A 20445-nucleotide genomic window follows, 5' to 3' on the forward strand; every position below is an offset into this window, starting at 1 on the left:
ACAAATCTTACCTGGCTGTGGAGAGATATAAGCTGATCTCAAATTAAGCAAATATTCCTTTCTCCACCTATTCCAGAAATGATTCAAAATTGTTTGTTGATATTTAATCCTTTTTGTTAAAGAATCTCTATTTACATTTAATTCCTCAATTTTAGATTGTATTACTGGTAAGGATGCTAATCTTTTCCCAATTAGAAAATGAGAAGGAGTGAGTGGTGAAGGTTCGGAAGGTTCATTGTACAGATACGTGATAGGCCTAGAATTAACAATAGCTTCAATTTCTAAAAAAATGGTTTCTAATTCCTTAAAAGAAAGACTTGATTTGCCAATAATCTTCTTTAAACAAGTTTTAATTGTACGTATCTGCCTTTCCCAAAAACCTCCCCACCATGGACTCCTCTCAACAATAAATTTCCAAACAATACCTTTGGAGGCAAATACATTTTTAACTTCAGGATTATTAATATATTTCCACCATTTACTTAATTCAGAATTTGCCTTTTTAAATGTTTTAGCATTATCAGAGTAAATTACAGAACACAAACCTCTACGAGAAATAAATCTCCTAAAAGCTAATAAAAATGAATCAGTACTCATATTATTAACTAATTCTAAATGAACAGCTCTTACTACAGCACAAGTAAATATTATCAGATAACTCTTATCATTAGAGTCATTCACAAAAAAAGGTCCTGCAAAGTCTACGCCAGATACATCAAATGGTGAATGTTCTAGAATTCTGTCAGGAGGTAGAGGAGCTACCACCTGTTCTCCAGTCTTTACCTTAAAACGTCTACATATGAGACAGTCATTCAATACCTTTTTTTACAAATTGTCTACCTTTGATGATCCAGAATTGTTCGCTCAAGTGAGTTAAGGTACCTTCAACACCTAAATGGCCCATTTTGAAATGAGCATCCAATATCAGTAATTTTACAAATTTATCGTTGGATGGGAGAAGCCAAGGATGCTTCGCCCTCATGTCACCGCTAAAAAACTGCAGACGACCCTTCAATTGCAGCAGATTATTTTCATCGAGTTCAGGACTCAGATTATATACGCACGAGTCCTTGGAGATGACACTCTTAGAAAGAAGCTGGTGAATTTCAGCTCCGAAATATTTTATTTGAGTAGCCTTGATCCAAGAATGTAAGGCTTCCTGAAGTTCGAAAGCACTAAGAGGTCCACTAAATTTTAAAGAACGAGGTTTAGAATTGCTCATAAACCTTTTCACAAAAGCTGTAACACGCAAAAGTTTTCGAAGATTGCTGTATTTATCAATGTTAATACAGCTTGAAATACAGTCATCAACATTGGTAGTAACAACCATTGTGTTGACGGTTTCAGTTCTCCGTCGCTCTGAGGAAAATATTTCTTTATCACAAATGGAATCAGAGAGAATTGACGAACACTGCACAGGCCACGAATGTACCGGCCGAGACAGCCACTCAGGTCCCGTCCACCAAAGAGAACTTGAGAGAAATGCTTTCGCCGATTCCCCTCTCGTAGTTAAATCAGCAGGGTTTTCCGATCCACTACAATGGTTCCAACAGAGCGGAGAAGTAAGTAACTGCACCTGAGTTACTCTGTTACACACAAAGGGTTTCCATATTTTTGCCGATCCCTTCACCCAATGGATAACAATTTTCGAGTCACTCCATAAATAAACTCTTTTAATTAAAGATGGAAAGGTGTCCTGCAAGTATTTCGCTAAGCGAGCACCGATGAGTGCTGCCATCAGTTCCAATCTCGCAAGGGTTAAGGTTTTCAAAGGAGCAACCTTACTTTTAGACATAATAAAGCTCACCTTAGCACTTCCTTCTTCGGTGATGTATCGGAAATATGCCACAGCCCCATAGGCTTTAGGACTAGCGTCACAGAAGATGTGGAGTGAAATGTCATTCGTTCTTAATTTCGTAAACAGTTTTCGTTCAATCCGCAAGTTATCTATAGCAGAGAGTTCAGAGCACCAAGTGTTCCATTTTTCTTCCAAATCCTGTGGTAGCTGTTCATCCCATTCGAGGCTCCTTTTCCATAATTCTTGAATGAGAATTTTAACTGTGATTACAAAAGGGCTGATTAGTCCACAAGGATCGAAAATTTGAGAGATTACTCTCAGCTCATGTCTTTTAGAAGTTCCGTTGGTGATTCCAAATTCCAAGGAATTCCAAACATCTTTTAAATTCAACTTAATCTCGTCCTCAATTGGATCCCAATTCAATCCTAAGAAACCCGATCCTTGCCCATGATCAGTATTTCCTTTATACCCATTCTCAAACCAAAGTTCATTTAACTCGACACAATTAGTTCTTAATTTCCTTAAATTAAACCCGGCGGAGCGTAATATATCTATAGCAGAAGAAGTTAACTGATAAGCATCCTGCGCGGTATCTGCTCCATAATATAAGTCATCGACATATAGAGAATTTAACATTTCACAACATTTAGGATACTTATCTATAAATTTCCTTATATGAAATTTTAAAACGCAAGCCAAAGCAAAGGGAGATGTAGTTAAGCCAAAGGGAAGACGATTAAAATTAAATACTTGCTTTGAGCCGCCCGTATCTTCCGGAAACCATAAAAATTTTAGATATTTTCTATCTTCCTCTGCAATCTCTATCATAAGAAATGCCTTTACTAAATCTCCGCAAAACGCAATTTGATTTTCCCGAAATTTAAGAATAACATCCAATAAATTGGCATTAAGATTAACTCCTGTCTCAAGTGAATCATTCAAAGATTTTTTATTTTCCCCTCCCTTACTACTACAATCATAGACTATTCTTACTTGAGTCGTAGCTTTATCGTCACGGATAACCGCTCTGTGAGGCATATAATATCCCGTCCGAGTGTCTTTATAAACACATTTTCCGACAATATCGCATTCTAATTGATCCTTAACAATTTTTTTGTACTGGTCCGCAATTTCGGGATTTTTATTTAATTTCCTTTCCAATGAATTAAAGCGCCTTTCCGCAACTTCAAAATTAGAATCCAATTCAACTGGAGGTCCCATATTATCTTTCCACATTAATTTGCAAACATACCGTTTTCCATTAAATTTCAAATTATTTTCGAAGGTTTTAATCAAATGATCATCCCTCTCAGAAAGGCCTCGTATTTCGTTAGGAAATTCCTCTATCTCCCAAAATTTATTCAGCTCAAACAAAATAGAAGAAGAATCCATTACCAAACAAACATTTTCGCAACTTTCAGTCGAATCGTCCCTCTTACCGACACCCCCTATTAGCCACCCGAAGACTGAATTTATGACCCAGGTGTTCTGACAGACCCTTTCCCGTTGGTCATAAACAACTTCCCAAAAGGAGTCACTGCCCACTATAATTTCCACCGGAACCCCCTTGTCAAATGAGTCGGCAAGTTGTATGTTTTTTGTCTTCAACTCGCTCAAAATAGAGTCGTCTGGAATGTTTAAAGACAAGTTAGAAATTATTTCTATTACAAGAGCTTCGAGAATGTAAAATTTTGTTCGATCATGCCTATTCTCAAGCTTCAAACATACGACCGGATATCGTTTTTTATGAGCCGTAGTTTGGCCAAAAGAATATATAGCGAGCTCTTCGTATCTTATTGGTTTGAGATTTAACGCCTTAGCTAGTTTAGCCGAGATAAAACTCTTGTGAGAAGCGCTATCCAAAATGGCACTTGTTAATACCGCCCTTTTATCCGAACTAGCAAAGACCGAACAAGTTTGTAAAAAGGCCTTATTTTTCCCATTAACATTACTATGCGATACAGAAATATTTTCAACATTTTTATTTAACATCGAAGGCGAATTATGAGAATTACTTGAGATTTCAGTTTGCCTTCCAGCTACGTTTCTCACACTGCTAAGAGGGTTATCATTTTTTCTACATACTGATTCATGGTGAAATTTAGAAGAACATTTTTTACACACGATACCTGATTTACAGAATCTGCTCATATGATTTTTTTTAAAACAATTCCAACATCTACCCTCAATCTTAAGTTTATTTATTTTTTCTTCCATATTCAAAAGTTTACAACTTATTGATTCATGACCGTTTACGCAGTCGCAAAATATACAAACATCTTTTACCTGGGTATGCAATGCCGCGGCGGATGAAACATTTTTTGGCCTCAAATAATTTTTTTGATGCCTATTATAATTTGGAGAAAAGGTGCGTTGAGTTTCAGAACTTTTTGGGTTACTAATAATCGACTCACAAATTTCCCTCGATTCAACTTCGTTTCTTAAGAAATCCATAATTTCCGAAGCCTCACAGTTATTATCCTTACTGCGCTTCCGATGAAAATCTAAAACCAAATCTTGGGGCAATAATTTTAATAATAAAGGATTCAACAAATGACCATAAGATCCCTCCGTAACATCTAGAGATTTTAAATTTCTTATATTTATTTCAATGTCGTCATACAATCTACGCAAGCCTTTAACATGGGAGGAATTTCTAACGGGCTCTAAATTTAGTAGTCTAGACATATAGGAATTTATGATGAAATCCTTACGCCCATAGCGTTGATTTAAAAGCTCAATACAAGAATCATAATTCTTTTCATTTAACTCAAATCCAGCAACTACGTTGTACGCGGGGGGAGAAAGCAACGATTTTAAGTATTGAAATTTTTCTATTTTAGTTAAGGAGTCATTATATCCGATTGCACTATTATAGCAATTAAGGAATTCCATGAAATTTGTATCTCCAGAAAAACGTGGAATTTCTAATTTAGGTAGTTTCAGAGCCGAAACCGCATTTATTGATTTGTTTAGGCTCGAATTAGATTCCTGGGCAGAAGTATTTACGGTGACTTGCTTTAGATGACCCCTCAATTTAATTTTGACTGTTAATATTTTATCCTCATATTCTTCAGATCCTTTTAATTCCGATTTGAATTTTTCTGGATCGGTAATAAGGTCTTCTACTTCTTGATTATATTGTTTTAAAATTTCCTCTTTAGTTCCTAAAAGTTCAAGGATTTCTTCCAAAGTATTTAAGTCGCTTTTTTCTTTTTCTTCCTCCAGAGCTACATGCGCTCTTTTTAGTAGCTTAGTGACGCTGCTGCGAACACTGCTTCTCTTTTCTATTATCTTTGTTAATTTATCCATGCTTAAATAAAATATCAAAGGTCTTACCCGTATCCAATCTTGATTAATTTCCGTGCCGATGCACCATGTTGCAACTGTGGTCAGTGGTGGTGCTTAATGAAGAAATTCCAACTCTCGGTGCCTTTAGATATTTTTTTTATTAACAATAACAACAGAGTTTAAAGCTCAGGGTAAATTCCATTACCGCTGGGGTCCGTGCCTGCCACGCAAGTCCCCGTTCTCGGGCGTGGATATTTACAAACAGGAAATAAACAACAGGCGGGAGCGCCATCTATGTACAATCTGTAACAGAGTTAGATAATAAGGTTTTATTAAAGTACCTAAAATATAATTCTTTGTACATCACAAACATAAACAAAATCCTACGAAATCAGGTTTTAAACACTAGCAATAAACAAATAGCCAACATTAAAACAATAACAATAAAATATTTATTTATTTTTTAATTAAAATTTTTTTTCTCATTAACGAAATAAAGAGTATTATAATCTTTAAAACATTTGACTTGAGATTTTGACGAATGTCTTCGTTTTAAACCTCAATGAGTACAAAAGAAAAAAAAATTGGTATAAAGTTTCACTGTTTGTTTGTTTGTCCTGGAACGCGATAACTCAATAGCGCTTTGAGCTCGACAAATGAAATTTGGTTCATGATATTTACACCAAATTTGTTTTCTACCAAATTTTGATCGAAATCCATTCAGATATAGTCTATCTGTCCAGCTGCGCTAATATAAATTAACATGATAAAAGGAATAGAGCTAGATGGATAAAATTTGGTACATAGATTTAACATTTTATGTTTAGATATCTATCTCATTCGAAACCAAATCAGTCAAGGGATTGACCGTCTGTTGTTCCATATATTAAAAATAGAATTTTCACAAGCACTCTATGAATTTGTGACAACAATTGTAGTTTTGTATAAAATTTTGTTTTCAATGGATTTTGGAAAAAATTCGTCTCAAACCCAAGTTTAGTTTTCGGTTTCTATTAACAGCATGTTATGGAGTAATCCTTCTAAAAAAACCGTCGAAAATCACTCGATAGATTCAGTAAAAACACTAAATTTACGCCAAAGATTTATATTTCATAACCGTTCTTTGCGAATATTATAATAAAAATACAAGCCTTTATCCAAGATCCGCAATTTTATGTGGGAATAGGGAAAGAGATGACGCCCTTATTAAAGCATAACGATGAAGTTTTGGGAAGATCACTCCAGCTGGCTTATATAATTTCAAAATAAGATTTAATTTAAAAGAATGTTTTTTATTAGCCAGGGCCCTGTCTATATAGTTTACTAGTATTCTTAAGTCCAATACTCAGATTGTATTACAAACTTTCCATACTTTTACCTTTACTTTAAAATTACTTTTTACCCAATTATCTGAAAGACATTGTAATGTTTCCTTAGTAAATACCCCCCCCCCCATCCTCGTCCTCAAAAAAGTCACAAATGTAAATGTCCTAATTTTGGGGTAATTCCGAAATACATTTTTTATATTTCGGAAGCAAAAATTTGGTTTTTAAAAATTATTGGAAAAGTACAATATTTTGAAGTATTTATTTATTTGGAGAGTTTTAAAATATGTTGCAGATTACATTTTCATATGTTTACCTTCATTTTCAGCGTTATTTTAAACAAATATTGTAACAATCAGTAATTAATAAATGAAAATGTTTGATGTTTCTATTTAAAGAGTCAGTTACAAAACAAGTATTGAAATAATACATATAATTATTAGTATAATCAAAAATATTAATTTATTGTCATCGAAAGATATTGTTCTAAACTAATGGAGTTCGCTGAAATTTTTAGTTTTAAAAACTTTGTTTCTTGTTTATAAATAATTTAATAGATAAAACTTTATCAAAGTAGATGTTAAAAATATTAGATATTTTTGATTAAAAGTCGACATTCAATTGTTTCTTTCACGATCTATGCTTTTTTTTTTTGCATGTGTTATTCATTAATTTTTTAAAAGAAATTATAAATTTAAGGAATTTATTTTTAGTTTCATTAAAAAGTTAAAATTAATTGACTATGAGTTATTTTATTATTTGAATTAATCACATGATTATAAATTAAATTGGAAAAAACTGAGTATCAAAATTTCTATCTCGAATTAAATCATCGAAATCTTCTGCCCGGCGCGTAAAATTTCAATTTATTCTGACTTTCCAATTATTTTTTTTAAAAGAAAAAAAAGTCCTCATTAAATTCACAATAATATCACTGATCCATTTGGCTTAACTACTGTTGGCTTCATCTCGCTCTCCGTTTTTTTTTTTTTTTTTTTTTTTGTTAAAATAAGTATTATCTACTTAAGAAGTGACCTATTTTTACTTTTTATAAAGATATACACGAACCCTCAATCCTTACGCATGCGCAGAAAAGAGGACAACTTCGTCACTTTTACTTATTATACGAACCCTCAAGCATAGCCACGCCTCCTCCAGGATGATTGACACGGACAACTTCGTCACCGGTCTGGATAGTTTTCCTACCGGGAGGGTCGTTCGCCAAACACCAAACACCCCATTTCAATCAATCAATGTAATTTGGTAAATAAGTCGAATCGAAATTACGATAAGTTACTGTATTCTAATTTCTGACGATTCAAATTTTAAAACATAAGATATGTCATTTTGCTTCAATTTCCCACATCCGTCTAACGGTCAGGCTGCCAACAGTGCAAATACTGATATTTCTTCTGTTAAAATATTAAAAGAAACATGCAATCATGTTCCTTGTGAATTTATTTTGGGGTCAGATTTTGATTTTAAGGTTTGTATTTCATTATAAACATTATGTTTGAAAAAAAAAATATTTTTTTTTTTTATTATTATTAATGTTGTTAATCATACATTTCTCAGTTTTGTGTAAGTTCAATTTAGATTTAAAAAAATTAAATTGAAGAAAGGAAACTGTTTCTTTATTTCGTTATTCTTTGAAGGTCGTCCAAGAAATAAATCCTAAGAAACAGAAATTTGCTGGGATAGAAATCAAATATATAACTCAGGACATCATTGCTAAGGAAATTGACAAGTTAGATGTATTCAGTGAAAAAACTTCTGATTTGATTCCTGGAAAATATGAAGGTATATTGAATGCTTTTCTTAATTTTTCTGTTTGGTAGTGAACTAATCTCTTAAACTGTTTATTTAAAAAATACAAATATTTAATTTTATCTCATAAAAACTAAGGATACAAATCAAAGGATTCATATTGACATTCAAAACTCAATAGATAACATTATAGTGTTTTGTTCTTGATAATTAACCAATAGTTACTGTAGGGAGAAAAAAAATTACAAAAATGCTGAAATTAACTTGCATAGAGATGCAGTTCAATTTAAATTATTACATTTCAGTGTTTTTCTCAAGTATATAATATATGATGCTCATTTTATTGGTGACTTGTCTAAGACGAGTCTGTGGCGAATTGAATGCCCACGTGTAGCTGTTAACTGGCTTATAAGCTAGTCACCACAAGTCTTTTATAAAATTTATAAATTGTTATGCATTCATTTGCATTGGTTTATACTTTCACATAACTTGCTAATAAGTATAATTGCTGTATAATTATTCCCATTTTTTTTTGTTGCTTTTGCAAGGACCTTCTTTTTAGAATTGATTTCTCTAATGTAAGAGATGTGCTTTTAATTTTATTCAGTGTAGCAATTTTTTTTCAGAGTAAAATTCTTCCTTAATATACTCTGAAGGGTTATATGAAAACAAATTTACTTATACATTAATAGTAGCATAGTGACATTGGTAGACTAAATGTTTCTACCATGGGACAATGAAAAATAACTTATTTCCAAGGCCTAATAAAAACTTTTAATATGTAGAAATATAATGACTGTCCACAAAAGGATATAAATTTAATGAGATTTCAAAATTAACCAGATCTTATATAGAAAGTCATCTGCTATTGTTTTAATGAAGTATTTGAACTATGCATTAATTTAATTTGAAATTTATCCAAAATATTTTGTTGTATTATTTGACAAATAAGAGGAATTAACTGTATAATAAAGAAAGTGATAAATTTTATATTGTTGGTCGTAAGCATTTTAATGTTAATATGTTTGTTGGATTTTAAAATCATTTTACTAAAATGTAAAAATTGTCGATTTTTAGCACTTTCCTTTTTCTATTTAAAAAAATCAATGTACTGTTCATTCTTTTTTAAGGTGGTTTGAAAGTTTGGGAATGCTCTATTGATCTTGCTCAGTATCTTGCAGAAAATAGCTGCATTCAAGAAAATGATTTTGTTTTGGAGGTTTGTGTAACATTTAAAATCTTCCTTATTTAAAACTATAACCTTCCAAGTGGTATAGAAAACTGAGACAAAAAAGAATATAGATGCCCTAGGTATGCAGACAATATTTTTGAATTTTACATTTTTAAAGAAAAATTGATAAATGAGATGGGAAGGAAGGAATGAGGTTTGTTTTCCGGCGTATGCTCCTGAACGGATTCTTATCTTGTGCCGGTACGAGATGGGAAGGTTCACAGATTCCATACCACTTTATCTAGTTTTTAACTGCACTTCTAGATATAAACAATTTTTTCTATTATTTGTCTATTTATTTTATAAATGGTTTTTAAGGACTATATAATGCTAGTTGCAGGTTTGCCATGTAAATTTTTTGTAGGTCTTAGAATCTTATTTGAGATTGAATTTATTTTCTTCCACAATTTATGAAAAATTTCTGCTGCTTATTCTAAACATTTATCACAGGATTGAAAAAAATTAATTCTCAACTCTCATGATCACCTAATTGGAAATTTCTATTCCTTTTAAAGGTTTTCTATCTTCACTTCTCTGATTATAATCTCTAATAAACTATGCTTGTAGTTATGAGAATAATATTAATGTAGTTGGGGGAATATTAGAATTACAAGTTTATCTGTAATTGTTCTTTTTTTTTTCTCCTCAAAATTTTTATGTTAGGTATTAAAGTTTATTTATATTCAAATATGTATTCAGAATTAATGTCTTTAGAGAGTGAAATCCTAAAAATTTAACCAACTCTTCTTTTGAATTGAAATTTTATTTTCTTAGCTATTTATTAACTAGAATTTAATTATTTATATTGTAATCCAAGTATTACAATAATAAGTAAAGCTAGTAATAAGAAATGTTATAATTGATAATGATTCTAATAAAACTGATAACATTTCTTTATAGTTTGGTGTTTTGATCTTGCAACCCACAAAAGATGCAATAAATTAATCTGATGGAATTATTCCACAATTTCAAATTTATTTTCTATTAATGTATATAATCCAAGCACAATGAGGTCAACATTTTCTAAATCATCCTTCTTAATACCATAATATTTTAAGAACATGTTTTCTATAGTATTCATATATAATTGATTAAAGATACGTTGTTCTGTTGATATTTTTATGTTTATGCAGTAAAAATTAAAATTCTAAAGCTTTTTTTCCCCCTTTATTGATATGAAAGTTCCATAATCTGAAAAGTCAGAGTATAGAATTTTCAAGTATTCTTAAGTAACTATAGTAAATTTATGAATTTGACCATTAGAATTCTTATGTATCAATTCCTGAATATTCTGTAATTATTTGTTTCAGGCTACTTTTAATTTGATTAGCATCTCTTTCTATACATCATTTACTGGATGCTAAAAATCTTAAGTTATCTTCATGCTTCTCTTTCTTTACAAAGTTAGGTTGCGGTATAGGTTTACCTGGACTAGTAGCATATTTGTGTGGTGGACTGGTTACTTTCCAAGATTATGTAAGTTTATGTTGCTTTTATATTAAAAATATTAAGATTAGAATAAATAAATTAATAGTATATATTGCTGATAATAATTTAAAAATTTATTACTGGACACTATCGTCAGGAGTTTTCCCCCTTGATTTTTGCCTTCAAAGCGAGCTTAAGTATATTTATAAATTTTGAAGATATTTTAGATTATGTAGATATGATTAGTGTCAAATTATACAAACAATTGGTTTAGCATGCTGACTACTAGGAATTGAATATTCCACCATGGTTGTTCAGATGTATCAACTTATTTTAAAACAAAATTCGAATTGCATGCAATCTTAATTTTAATTAAAGAGTTCATCATATTTTGTAACCAAATAAATTTTGCAATAAATTGTATCAAGATGATGGAATAAAAAAAATTATTATTTGAATGCCCTTTAAACCTCAACTAAAACAAATGAAGACATGATTGCAAGAACTAAGATTAACAGCACACAGAAAATTATGAATGACCAAATGACTGCTGATTGTTGTTCTTCTAAATGACTTAGTGTGCATTTATTTTAATTGTACAGTATTATTGAGCATCATTTGTGTAAAGCTACACTGTATTCAAATATCTAGTCATTTTAAATACATTAATATTATCTTTGAACTAGTTAATGATGTACCTAATAACTTTTGCCAATCATTCACTATTGTGCTAATGTATCTATTTTACTTCAAAAATTAATTTTATGCTATCAAATAAGTTTTAATCCATTCTTGTAAGTTACATTGTGTTTTAATAATTTTTCAGAATTCAGAAGTTTTAAAATTGCTGACTGCTCCAAATGTTTGTTTGAATACAGCCAAAGAAAACCAGCTGGATATTTTACAGAAGTGCCAGTTTTTATGTGGAGATTGGCACGACATAAAGGAAATTTACTATTCAGAAGAAAAAGAAAGAAAATTGTATGTTTTGAATATTATTTCTTTGTTTTATTTTCTAAAATAATTAAACAATAGATTTGAATAAAAATATTTATCTGGTAGACAAATACAATAGCATCAATGAATCAATAGTGGAAAAATAAACTTCACTGTAGTCATTTCTTAATGCCAAAAAGTATGAATAACCCATAGATATAATTTTATGAGCATTCTTTAATTAATATAAATTAAATATTTTCAAATAAATTTTTTCATTCAAAATTTTATTAAGTTGCTTTATTGGTTCACTGCATTTTCATCATTCCTGCTAAATATCCATAGTTTATATATATATATATATATATATATATATATAAAATGTAAATTGCATTTTTATGACATGATTAAAATAGCATTTTACAAGCTAATTCTTGTGTATTTCAAAATGTTGTTTTACATAATTGTTTTTTCTTTAAATTATTATTTCCTTCTAGATATGATGTAATTTTAACATCTGAAACAATTTATGAAAGGAGTAATCAAGGAAAACTTTTAAATTTGATGAAAGCTGCTCTAAAACCTGGTGGTGTTATGTATCCTTTTATTTTAATGTTTGAAAATGTTTCGTTTAAAAGACGCTATATGAGTTTAACTGAGAAGTTTATAAAAGAAGTTTTTACAGCATACTATGTATAAAAATAGTTTTTATGCTATAATTTAGTTAGCAGAAATATTTGTTAAAGCAATAATTTCAAGTGAAATATTTGATCTACTGATCTCACCAACATTAACTTAAAATTGAGAATATGTACATTAAAAACATGTTTTCAAGACATTAATGAATGTTTGATAGTGAAAGTTGGCAAACATTTCTTAGTATGAAGATAATTCATTTACTAACATAATTGCACAATCATAGCCATTGTGTTTATTAAATATGGGTTGTAACTGCTTTAGAAATGCATCAAATTCTAATAAGTAATAAACAACACCTATACTTATCTGTTTAGTTGATACATATTAGTTTAAGTGCCCTAAGTTAAAATACAATCATTTTTATCAAATAGAATATTTAAATATTTTAAATCCTGTCTTAAAAACAGGTTTAATATGAATAGAATGAACTGCTTGAAAGCAGTATTTCTAGAAGAAATGTCTGTTTGTTTGTTTGAATGAGGGGGATTTAGGGATTTTTAGCTACAAAGGCTGTCATCCCAGCGTGCAATAATATCTTCAATCAATAAATGTCAAAAAATTTCAAGTGTTGAAGGAAAAAATGGAGAGAGAGTTTATCTGCAAATGCTTTGCTCGTGAGTTGTTTGAAATTACAGCTTGAAAGAGAGCTGAGGCCCAACTTCGACCACAGGCAACGTCTTACGCTTGAGTATTTTCGGCAGTGCAGTAAGATATGATCCAAATTCTTCAAAGAGTGGCTTGTTTCGCAATTCGGTTGATTCGACAGGTTAAAACGATGTAGAATGCCAGGTGTAATGAGTGTTTTTGGTAGATATTCTAGCGCAAATGATGTCTTCTCTTCTATTTCTTGTCCATTTAGCAATATTTTTTATGTCTGGAATTTCACCAAGAATTTCATAATATTTGCTCTGTCTATAGCTGTCTGTTGTTTTTCTTTTTGAGATGTGTTTGATGCGCGAGATGATGTCTTCCGATGCGATCCATTCAATGCACGGGCTGATTTCTGTAACTGATTTTGCGATCAAGTCTGCTTTTTCATTCCATAAAATTGTCGAATGCCCTGGGATCCATAGAAAAGTAATATGTTGGTTAATCTGAGATTTTTCCACAATTTTATGAATAATGGATGGGGATTTATATGAAAATTTTTGAAGTGCTGTAAGAACTGAAAGACTATCTGTAAGAAGAAGTAAATGTTTCTCAGGAACGGAAAGATAGTCCAGAGCCTGGCAAATTGCAAGAGCTTCAGCTGTAAAAATTGAATTGATGTTGTGGGTTCGAAAAGCAAATTGAGACAGATCCGAAATGCCGGCGATTGAAGTTAAGTCTTGCGATTTCGATGCATCAGTTGCGATTATGAAACATTGTTTGAAGTCCTTTTGAAGCGTTTCTTGAAAACTGCCATTAATAGCTGAGTGTGGGAGAGATTTGTTTTGAAAAGGCTATTTTGAAATAATAATACTGCAATTTTCTCTTGGAAGTTGCAAAAAATGTTGATCAGAAATAATGCGATTCCAATTAATGTTTAGATCAGAAAAAATTTTATCCAGAAAAATTTTGTCCTGTTCAATAAGAGCAAGATTGAAATGTTCTAAATCTAATTTGTAGATGGTGGAGAAGGAACTGATAGAAATCTGCTTAATGAGAAATTGTAAGGATAAACGTTTGATTTTTTCACTGAGAATTTCCTGATTGGAGATGTAAAGGAGAGCGAGCTTTATTTGGTGTCCACTGTGGAACACCAAGTGCAATGCGAAGTGCTTTGGTCTGAATAATATTACATGCTTTCATGGGAGTTTCTGGAAATTTGTTGATAATGGGACTGGCGTAAAAGAATAAGCTGCAAATGCTATTGTCTGTGATTGTGATTAAATCTTTTGTTCTTGGGCCATAATGTTTATATGCAAAACCCTTTAATGCATTGATTTTTTTTAAAGCTTTATTTTTAATTTTATTTAAGATCGATCCGTTTTGATTTATTTTTGAAAAAGGAATTCCGAGGAATGTAATTCAGTTTTTCCATTGCATGTTCGTTCCTGCTAGTGAGATATTTAGGTGGGTAAAATTAATTTTGTTTGAAAGATCGGCTATGTAACTTTTCTCTGCATTAACTGAAAGCTTCCAATACGTACACCAAAGATGTACATTTTCCATTGTTTTTTGTAATTTCTTAGCAATAAGTTCAATAGACTAGTGCGAGCAAAATATAAATATGTTGTCCGCAAAGATCAAACAATCAACTTCATTTTCAAGAGTTTAAAAAAAATCCGATATAAAAATTGCCCATAAGATTGGCGAGAGGGCACTACTTGTGCCTTTGTTTGTAATTCTTATGTCGGAGAGTGTTTGTCTCCATCGAACTTGGAACATACGGCGACTAAGGAATTGATGCAACCAAGCGCATATCTTCTCGCAGATGCCAAATTCCAAGCATTTATATATAAATCCGTCAATATAAACCGAATCGTAAGCTTTTGCGATGTCGAGACTAATACCAGTGAAATGTTTTTTTTTCCCTCTTTGCTTTTGAAATGCTGTAATATAATGAGTAAGTGGCTGCCCTATTGTCCTTGTATGGTAAAAAACCAAATTGTTTTGGATGAAGTTTTTTGTTCTTTGTAAGAAAATCAGTAATTCTTTTACATAAGATACATTCAAAGATTTTGGAAAAAGCAGATGTTAGAGCTATTGGCCTATATGATGTTATCTGAAGATTGTCTTTATTTGGTTTTGGAATGGGAATAATAAGTGCGTGTTTCCATGTTTTGGGAACATATGCTGTGTTAAAAATCTGTTGAAATAATTTGCATTTTTGTTAAGTTTTTTGAAAAAGGATGCGGGAATATTGTCTGGACCTGGGGTTGTTGTTTTTGATTTTTTAATTGCGAATTGTAATTCTTCCATTTGAAGTGCTCCGTTTAATTCACTTTCCTGATTGTCCGTAAACTGGATTGTTAATGGTTCGTGAGTACTGGAATTGTTGGCATAAAATTCTGCGAACAGATTACTTTGCACGAATGGGTTTGTGATAACAGAAATGGTGTTGAAGGAGTTATTATCTTCATATTGCTGATTCAGTTTTCTTAAGATAGAATAAAATAAACGAGGATTTCTTGCACTATTACTTAAGTTATCCCAAAATTTTTGTTTTGCTTGTTTACTATAAAATTTGAATCTGCTTGTGAATTTTTTGTGATGAATCCAAAATATAGTTGATATGCATTTTAAGGCTTTCTTCTGATATATGATTTTAAGGTTGTAAAGTTTGTGACAGGTTTTATCCCACCAGGGTGGGTATTGCTTGTTATTCAAAGGTATTTTTCTAGTATTATTGGATATGATTTCTGAAATGTTTGATGAAACTGAGTCTAGAATAGATTGCCATTTAATTTCTGTGAGGAACCTTTGTTTATTGTGTAAAACTTTGCAGGTGGAAATTATGGGGAAATGGTCGCTGTCAAAAGATGATTCAGCAACAAAACAATCTGAGCTACAGAAGAGTGATTTGGAACAAAGGGTAAGATCCAGAAGTGATTGGTTACCTGCAGGAGTAATGTGCGTCGGGTTCGAAGTATTTAAAATGACAAAATTTGAATTCGTTAACCAATCGACAAAACTGTTGCTGAGTCTGGAAGAAGTGGTTGAGCCCCAAAAAGGGTGATGTAAATTAAAGTCACCAAAGATGAACGTTGGTTCAGAAAGTGAGTTAAAAAAGTTTCTGAAAATTTCAATGTCAAAACCTGTAGGAGCGTAAATGTTTACTATACTGAAGTTTGGAGAAGCTGTATTTATTTTAACGGTGAGTATTTCCACGTCCGAATTTTGAGGTATATCGTAAGGGATTATGTATGCCGACAAATGATCGGGGATTCCAATTAAAAGGCCCCCTCTAAGTCTGCCTTCCCTGTGAGATATAAAAAACCTTTTTTTATAGAAACTAAAATGTTCTTCAGCATAAAGAAAAGTTTCTTGAAAAATCCAGAAATCTGAAATTGAGAAGGGGGGAATACCAAGCCAGATTTTTTTATTCCTAATACTACGGCAATTCCACTGAACAAAACGCATCCTAATAAATTAAACCAACAGAAAAGGAAAAATCAATCAGCAAACTCTGCAAGAGGTCAACCAAACACTGGGGTGATACACACACAAAAAAACAACAACACTCCAAGCATTTGGGAAAGATAAAACTGAAGCAGCGCTTTGCAAAGAAGAAAAACAAATACCGAGCAGTAAAGCGGGAAAGGAACAGAAAACAGCAAAAAGGAAACATAGCGCAAAAAATAAAGATTATTAATCCGAAGTCCCAGCAGGGCCACCAGCATCCCATTGCATGGGTTGACTAGTAGAACAAACGAAGAAGTTCTTCGAAGCATTAAGTGAAGCTTTTTTCTTACTGGATGGAGACTTTGAAATATTTCCAATAGCGCATTGAAATGTTGCTCCATCTTTTTGTTGATGTTTTGGATGATGGATTCCATTTTGTCGTTTAAAAATTTTTCAAAGTCAATGGGTTCCGTGTTCGATCTAGTAACAGTCGCATAAGTTGTATTAGAAGATGCATTAAATATGCGTCGTGCTTCCCCCGTAGTGAGGTGGTTACGACATTTTAGATCCAAAATTTGTTGTTCTTTGACGTACAAGGGACATGCTTTAGATGTTGCTGCATGAGAACCTTGACAATTAATGCATTTGACTGGGTTTCGACAATTTCCAACGTGTTCTGTTTCACATAATTGGCAAACTTGGTCTTTCGAACATATCCTAGATGGGTGTAGGAAACTAACATTTTGAACACTGTCTAGGCCGATCGATAAAAGGTAGAATTTTCTGGATTGTAAGCCAAAGTTTAACTGAATCTGGAAGAGAAGTACCCAGAATTGTTACGAGAATTGGAGAAGTTTGTTGTGTCGAATTTTGTTTGACAAAACGTCTCATCTCTCTGATTTCAATATCATTAAACTGTCGCAGTTTATCTGCAACTTCTGTGAGTGGAACACATGTGGGCATATCAATAAGCAGAAATCTAGAAGTAACCTTAGTATCATTAATCTGCTCTAAGCTAAGAAGTTGTTTTGCGCATCCCGGATCCTTTGTAGTAAAAATTAGTTTGCCTTGCCGGGTAAATCTCATGTTCATGATATTTGAGTGTCTGTCGATATTTTGCTTTATGAAAGTTTGCATTAGAATGGGGTTTGTGCGCGGTATTTGAGAAGAAGCATTCGCATTAGAAAAAAGAACGTTTATTTCCTCGTAATGTTTCTGACCTAAATTTAGCACAAGGTCCTTGGCAGGTTTTTCATTCAAAAAATAAATGTCAGTAATTTGAGGCATCGTGTTGAAGGCGAGAGTTTCAGAATTTAATTGAAAGGACTCATCACTAAAGTCTTGCACTGATACAAATGTGCGACTCAGCTTGCAATGAAGAAAAAATTCACAAAATATAAAGGAACAATCTTACCTCGGACAAAATGAATTTAGCAGAGTAGAAATATGAGGAGAAACAAATAAAAACTTGTCTAAACTTGAGAGTAAGATGCAAAAATAAAATCTACCGTAAAGTATTTTTAAACGCAACTTCGCTTTTTTATAAACATAAGACCGTTATATCTTTCAAATCAAAAAACGAAACGAAGAAATGTCACACACTAATACAAAGTTGGAATAACAAAATGTGTGTTGCCATTTCTTCTAATATAAATACATAATGATATTTGAAAATGTCAGAATATAATTCTAACAGCTGTTACATTAATTTTTTTTTTTTTTTTTGTCAAATTTTAGTTTAGTTGGTTAAAAGCAAACCAACAAAAATACATGTTCAGTTTTCTTTACTATGTTATGATATACCAAATTTCACTGCTTGAGTTTCTGGAAATAAAAATGTTAGCACTCATTGTGTGCGTAGCCTTACCAAAGACTTGCAATTTCATATGGGAGTTATGGTAGTGAAATAATGTCTTTATTAGACAATATGCCAGAAAGTTTCCAAGAAGCCATTCCTGCTGGTTTAAATTAGCATAGTACTTTTAATTTATTATGATTTATTCATAAATTATTCTTTGGCTTATTTTATTTTCAGTTGCATCTATATAATTAGGTTTGCAGAAGAACAATTATGCGTAGAAGGAATTTTTTTATCAAATAAAATGAGTTCATAAATTTACAGTTTCATTAATTTTTCTCCCCAATGTGAGTTTTTTTAAAAGATTTTATAACATAATTTAAAATTATAACAATTATATGATTATTTTTATATCTTTATTTGGTTGCTTAACTAGCTGAAAGATATTTAGCATCTAAAATTCATTATTTTGGAGTTGGTGGTAATATAGCAGATTTTGAAGAACTTCTCAAAGAAGATAAAACTTTCAATTACTCCACTGTTTTTGAAATAAAAGAAGGTAATAATTATGAATCTTAGATTATTGTGTCTGATTATTGCTGAAAAATCTTTCACTGCTTCCCTTGATAATATTATTATATTTACTAATTTCTAATTTTCTTTTTCTTAGGAGTGGAAAGACGGATATTAAAAATGACTCGCCAAACCAGCTGAAATCAAAATGTATTTAATGAAAGACACAAAATATTTTTTCATTCACTTTTATAGCTGGACAGATTTTTTATCTTCAATTTCGGTTTGCAGACATCCATCCATCTGACAATCTGCCTTCAAATATTCATATTATTTATTTATCAATTCATACTTTTGTTTAATTTTTCTGCCAAATAGAAAATAAAGTATTTTTTCATTAGAAAGAAACCTTCATTATAAAATATCTTACTAACAAAAAAGGTATATTGTATTAATTTTTTAAACTATTCTTACTATTAAATTAATGATAATTTGATATTTCTTTTCTAATATATTGAATTCTATAAAGCTTGCATCTGCAAATAAATCTCAGAAAGCATATGATTGAAGGATTGATAGAGTTACAGCTCTAATGGTTTTAAAAGGAAATATTAAATTACATATTACCAAGCAATGATGATCATTAAAAACTTCTTTGTCCTAAAGTTTAAATGGAAAAGGGCAGTTCTATGCTCATCACACTAAAATTTGGGACAAGCAGGAATGTGATGGTACAGCAGTCAAGTGGCGAATTCATATGTATGCATTCCACCTAATGCCTTCACAAGTCAGTAAATATTGAGTGAGATAATTTTATTCAAGAGGGAAATTTTCTGCCTAGAATTATAGTCCATTTATAGAATTGCAAGAATGCTATAAATAGTAAAAAATGGACAACTTGTTAGCCATGACCTTGGGCGAGTGAAATTTTCAGATTTGTAGATGTTTCCCTATACACTGTTCAATGTGTCTACAAGCAGTAGTGCATTTTTAGTGGAGACAAAACACTGGACCGGAATTGTGGTTGGAATTGCTGCTGTCAGGAAAGGAAGGTCCATTGAAACTTTTTAGTGAAGAAATATTGTGAAAGGAACTGTAATAGATAGTTGGAGATGAGTGCCTTTCAAAAAAGTATTATTCATGCAATGTCATAAAATTACACTTCAATGGGCTAGAAATCGCCAAACAAATACGATGTCCGATTGACTGCATTCATTGTGGTTCTATACATCACATTTTTGCTTTTTATAGCTGGAAGTATACCCATGATGTTTTCCATATGGATAAGGCTCTCTTATAAAAATTTATATACTGTTGATATTCACATTTTCCAGAATGATAACAGCAATGTTCCTGGAACTTGATATATATCGTGCTCTGAACGCTCACACACCATATGTTGCACTTTAACTGGCTTGCAAAGTCAAGTGACCTCAAGCCCTTCAACAACCTGTGGGGGCCAAATTTTCGCCTAAATCAAACCAGTAGGTGAAACATTGGTTTAGCACCTCCTCAATTTGCATCTACTAATTTTCTGAGTGGCTTATAAACAGGGTGGCCAGCCGACAAGGAAATCAGGGGAAAAATCAGAAAAACTGGATTTTTTTTATAA

The 20445-nt window shown here is 31.6% G+C and overlaps 2 protein-coding genes across 2 annotated transcripts; one reads left to right on the forward strand and one right to left on the reverse strand.

Annotated features, from left to right (window-relative positions):
- Positions 1 to 808: 808 nt before the first annotated feature.
- LOC129975587 (uncharacterized) lies at positions 809 to 5110 on the reverse strand. Its single transcript, XM_056088650.1, has 2 exons — positions 4213 to 5110; positions 809 to 3426 (listed from the first exon to the last, which is right to left on the reverse strand). Exons 1-2 carry the CDS (start codon positions 5108 to 5110, stop codon positions 809 to 811), a joined length of 3516 nt encoding a protein of 1171 aa, XP_055944625.1.
- Positions 5111 to 7594: 2484 nt separating this feature from the next.
- Positions 7595 to 19218, forward strand: LOC129976399 (histidine protein methyltransferase 1 homolog). Its single transcript, XM_056089938.1, has 8 exons — positions 7595 to 7900; positions 8070 to 8214; positions 9312 to 9400; positions 10817 to 10888; positions 11667 to 11821; positions 12274 to 12372; positions 18764 to 18879; positions 18991 to 19218. Exons 1-8 carry the CDS (start codon positions 7754 to 7756, stop codon positions 19032 to 19034), a joined length of 867 nt encoding a protein of 288 aa, XP_055945913.1. The 5' UTR covers positions 7595 to 7753; the 3' UTR covers positions 19035 to 19218.
- The last annotated feature ends 1227 nt before the right edge of the window (positions 19219 to 20445 follow it).

Source organism: Argiope bruennichi, chromosome 7 (assembly GCF_947563725.1).
Source record: "Argiope bruennichi chromosome 7, qqArgBrue1.1, whole genome shotgun sequence".
In the NCBI taxonomy this organism is placed as follows: Eukaryota; Metazoa; Arthropoda; class Arachnida; order Araneae; family Araneidae; genus Argiope; species Argiope bruennichi.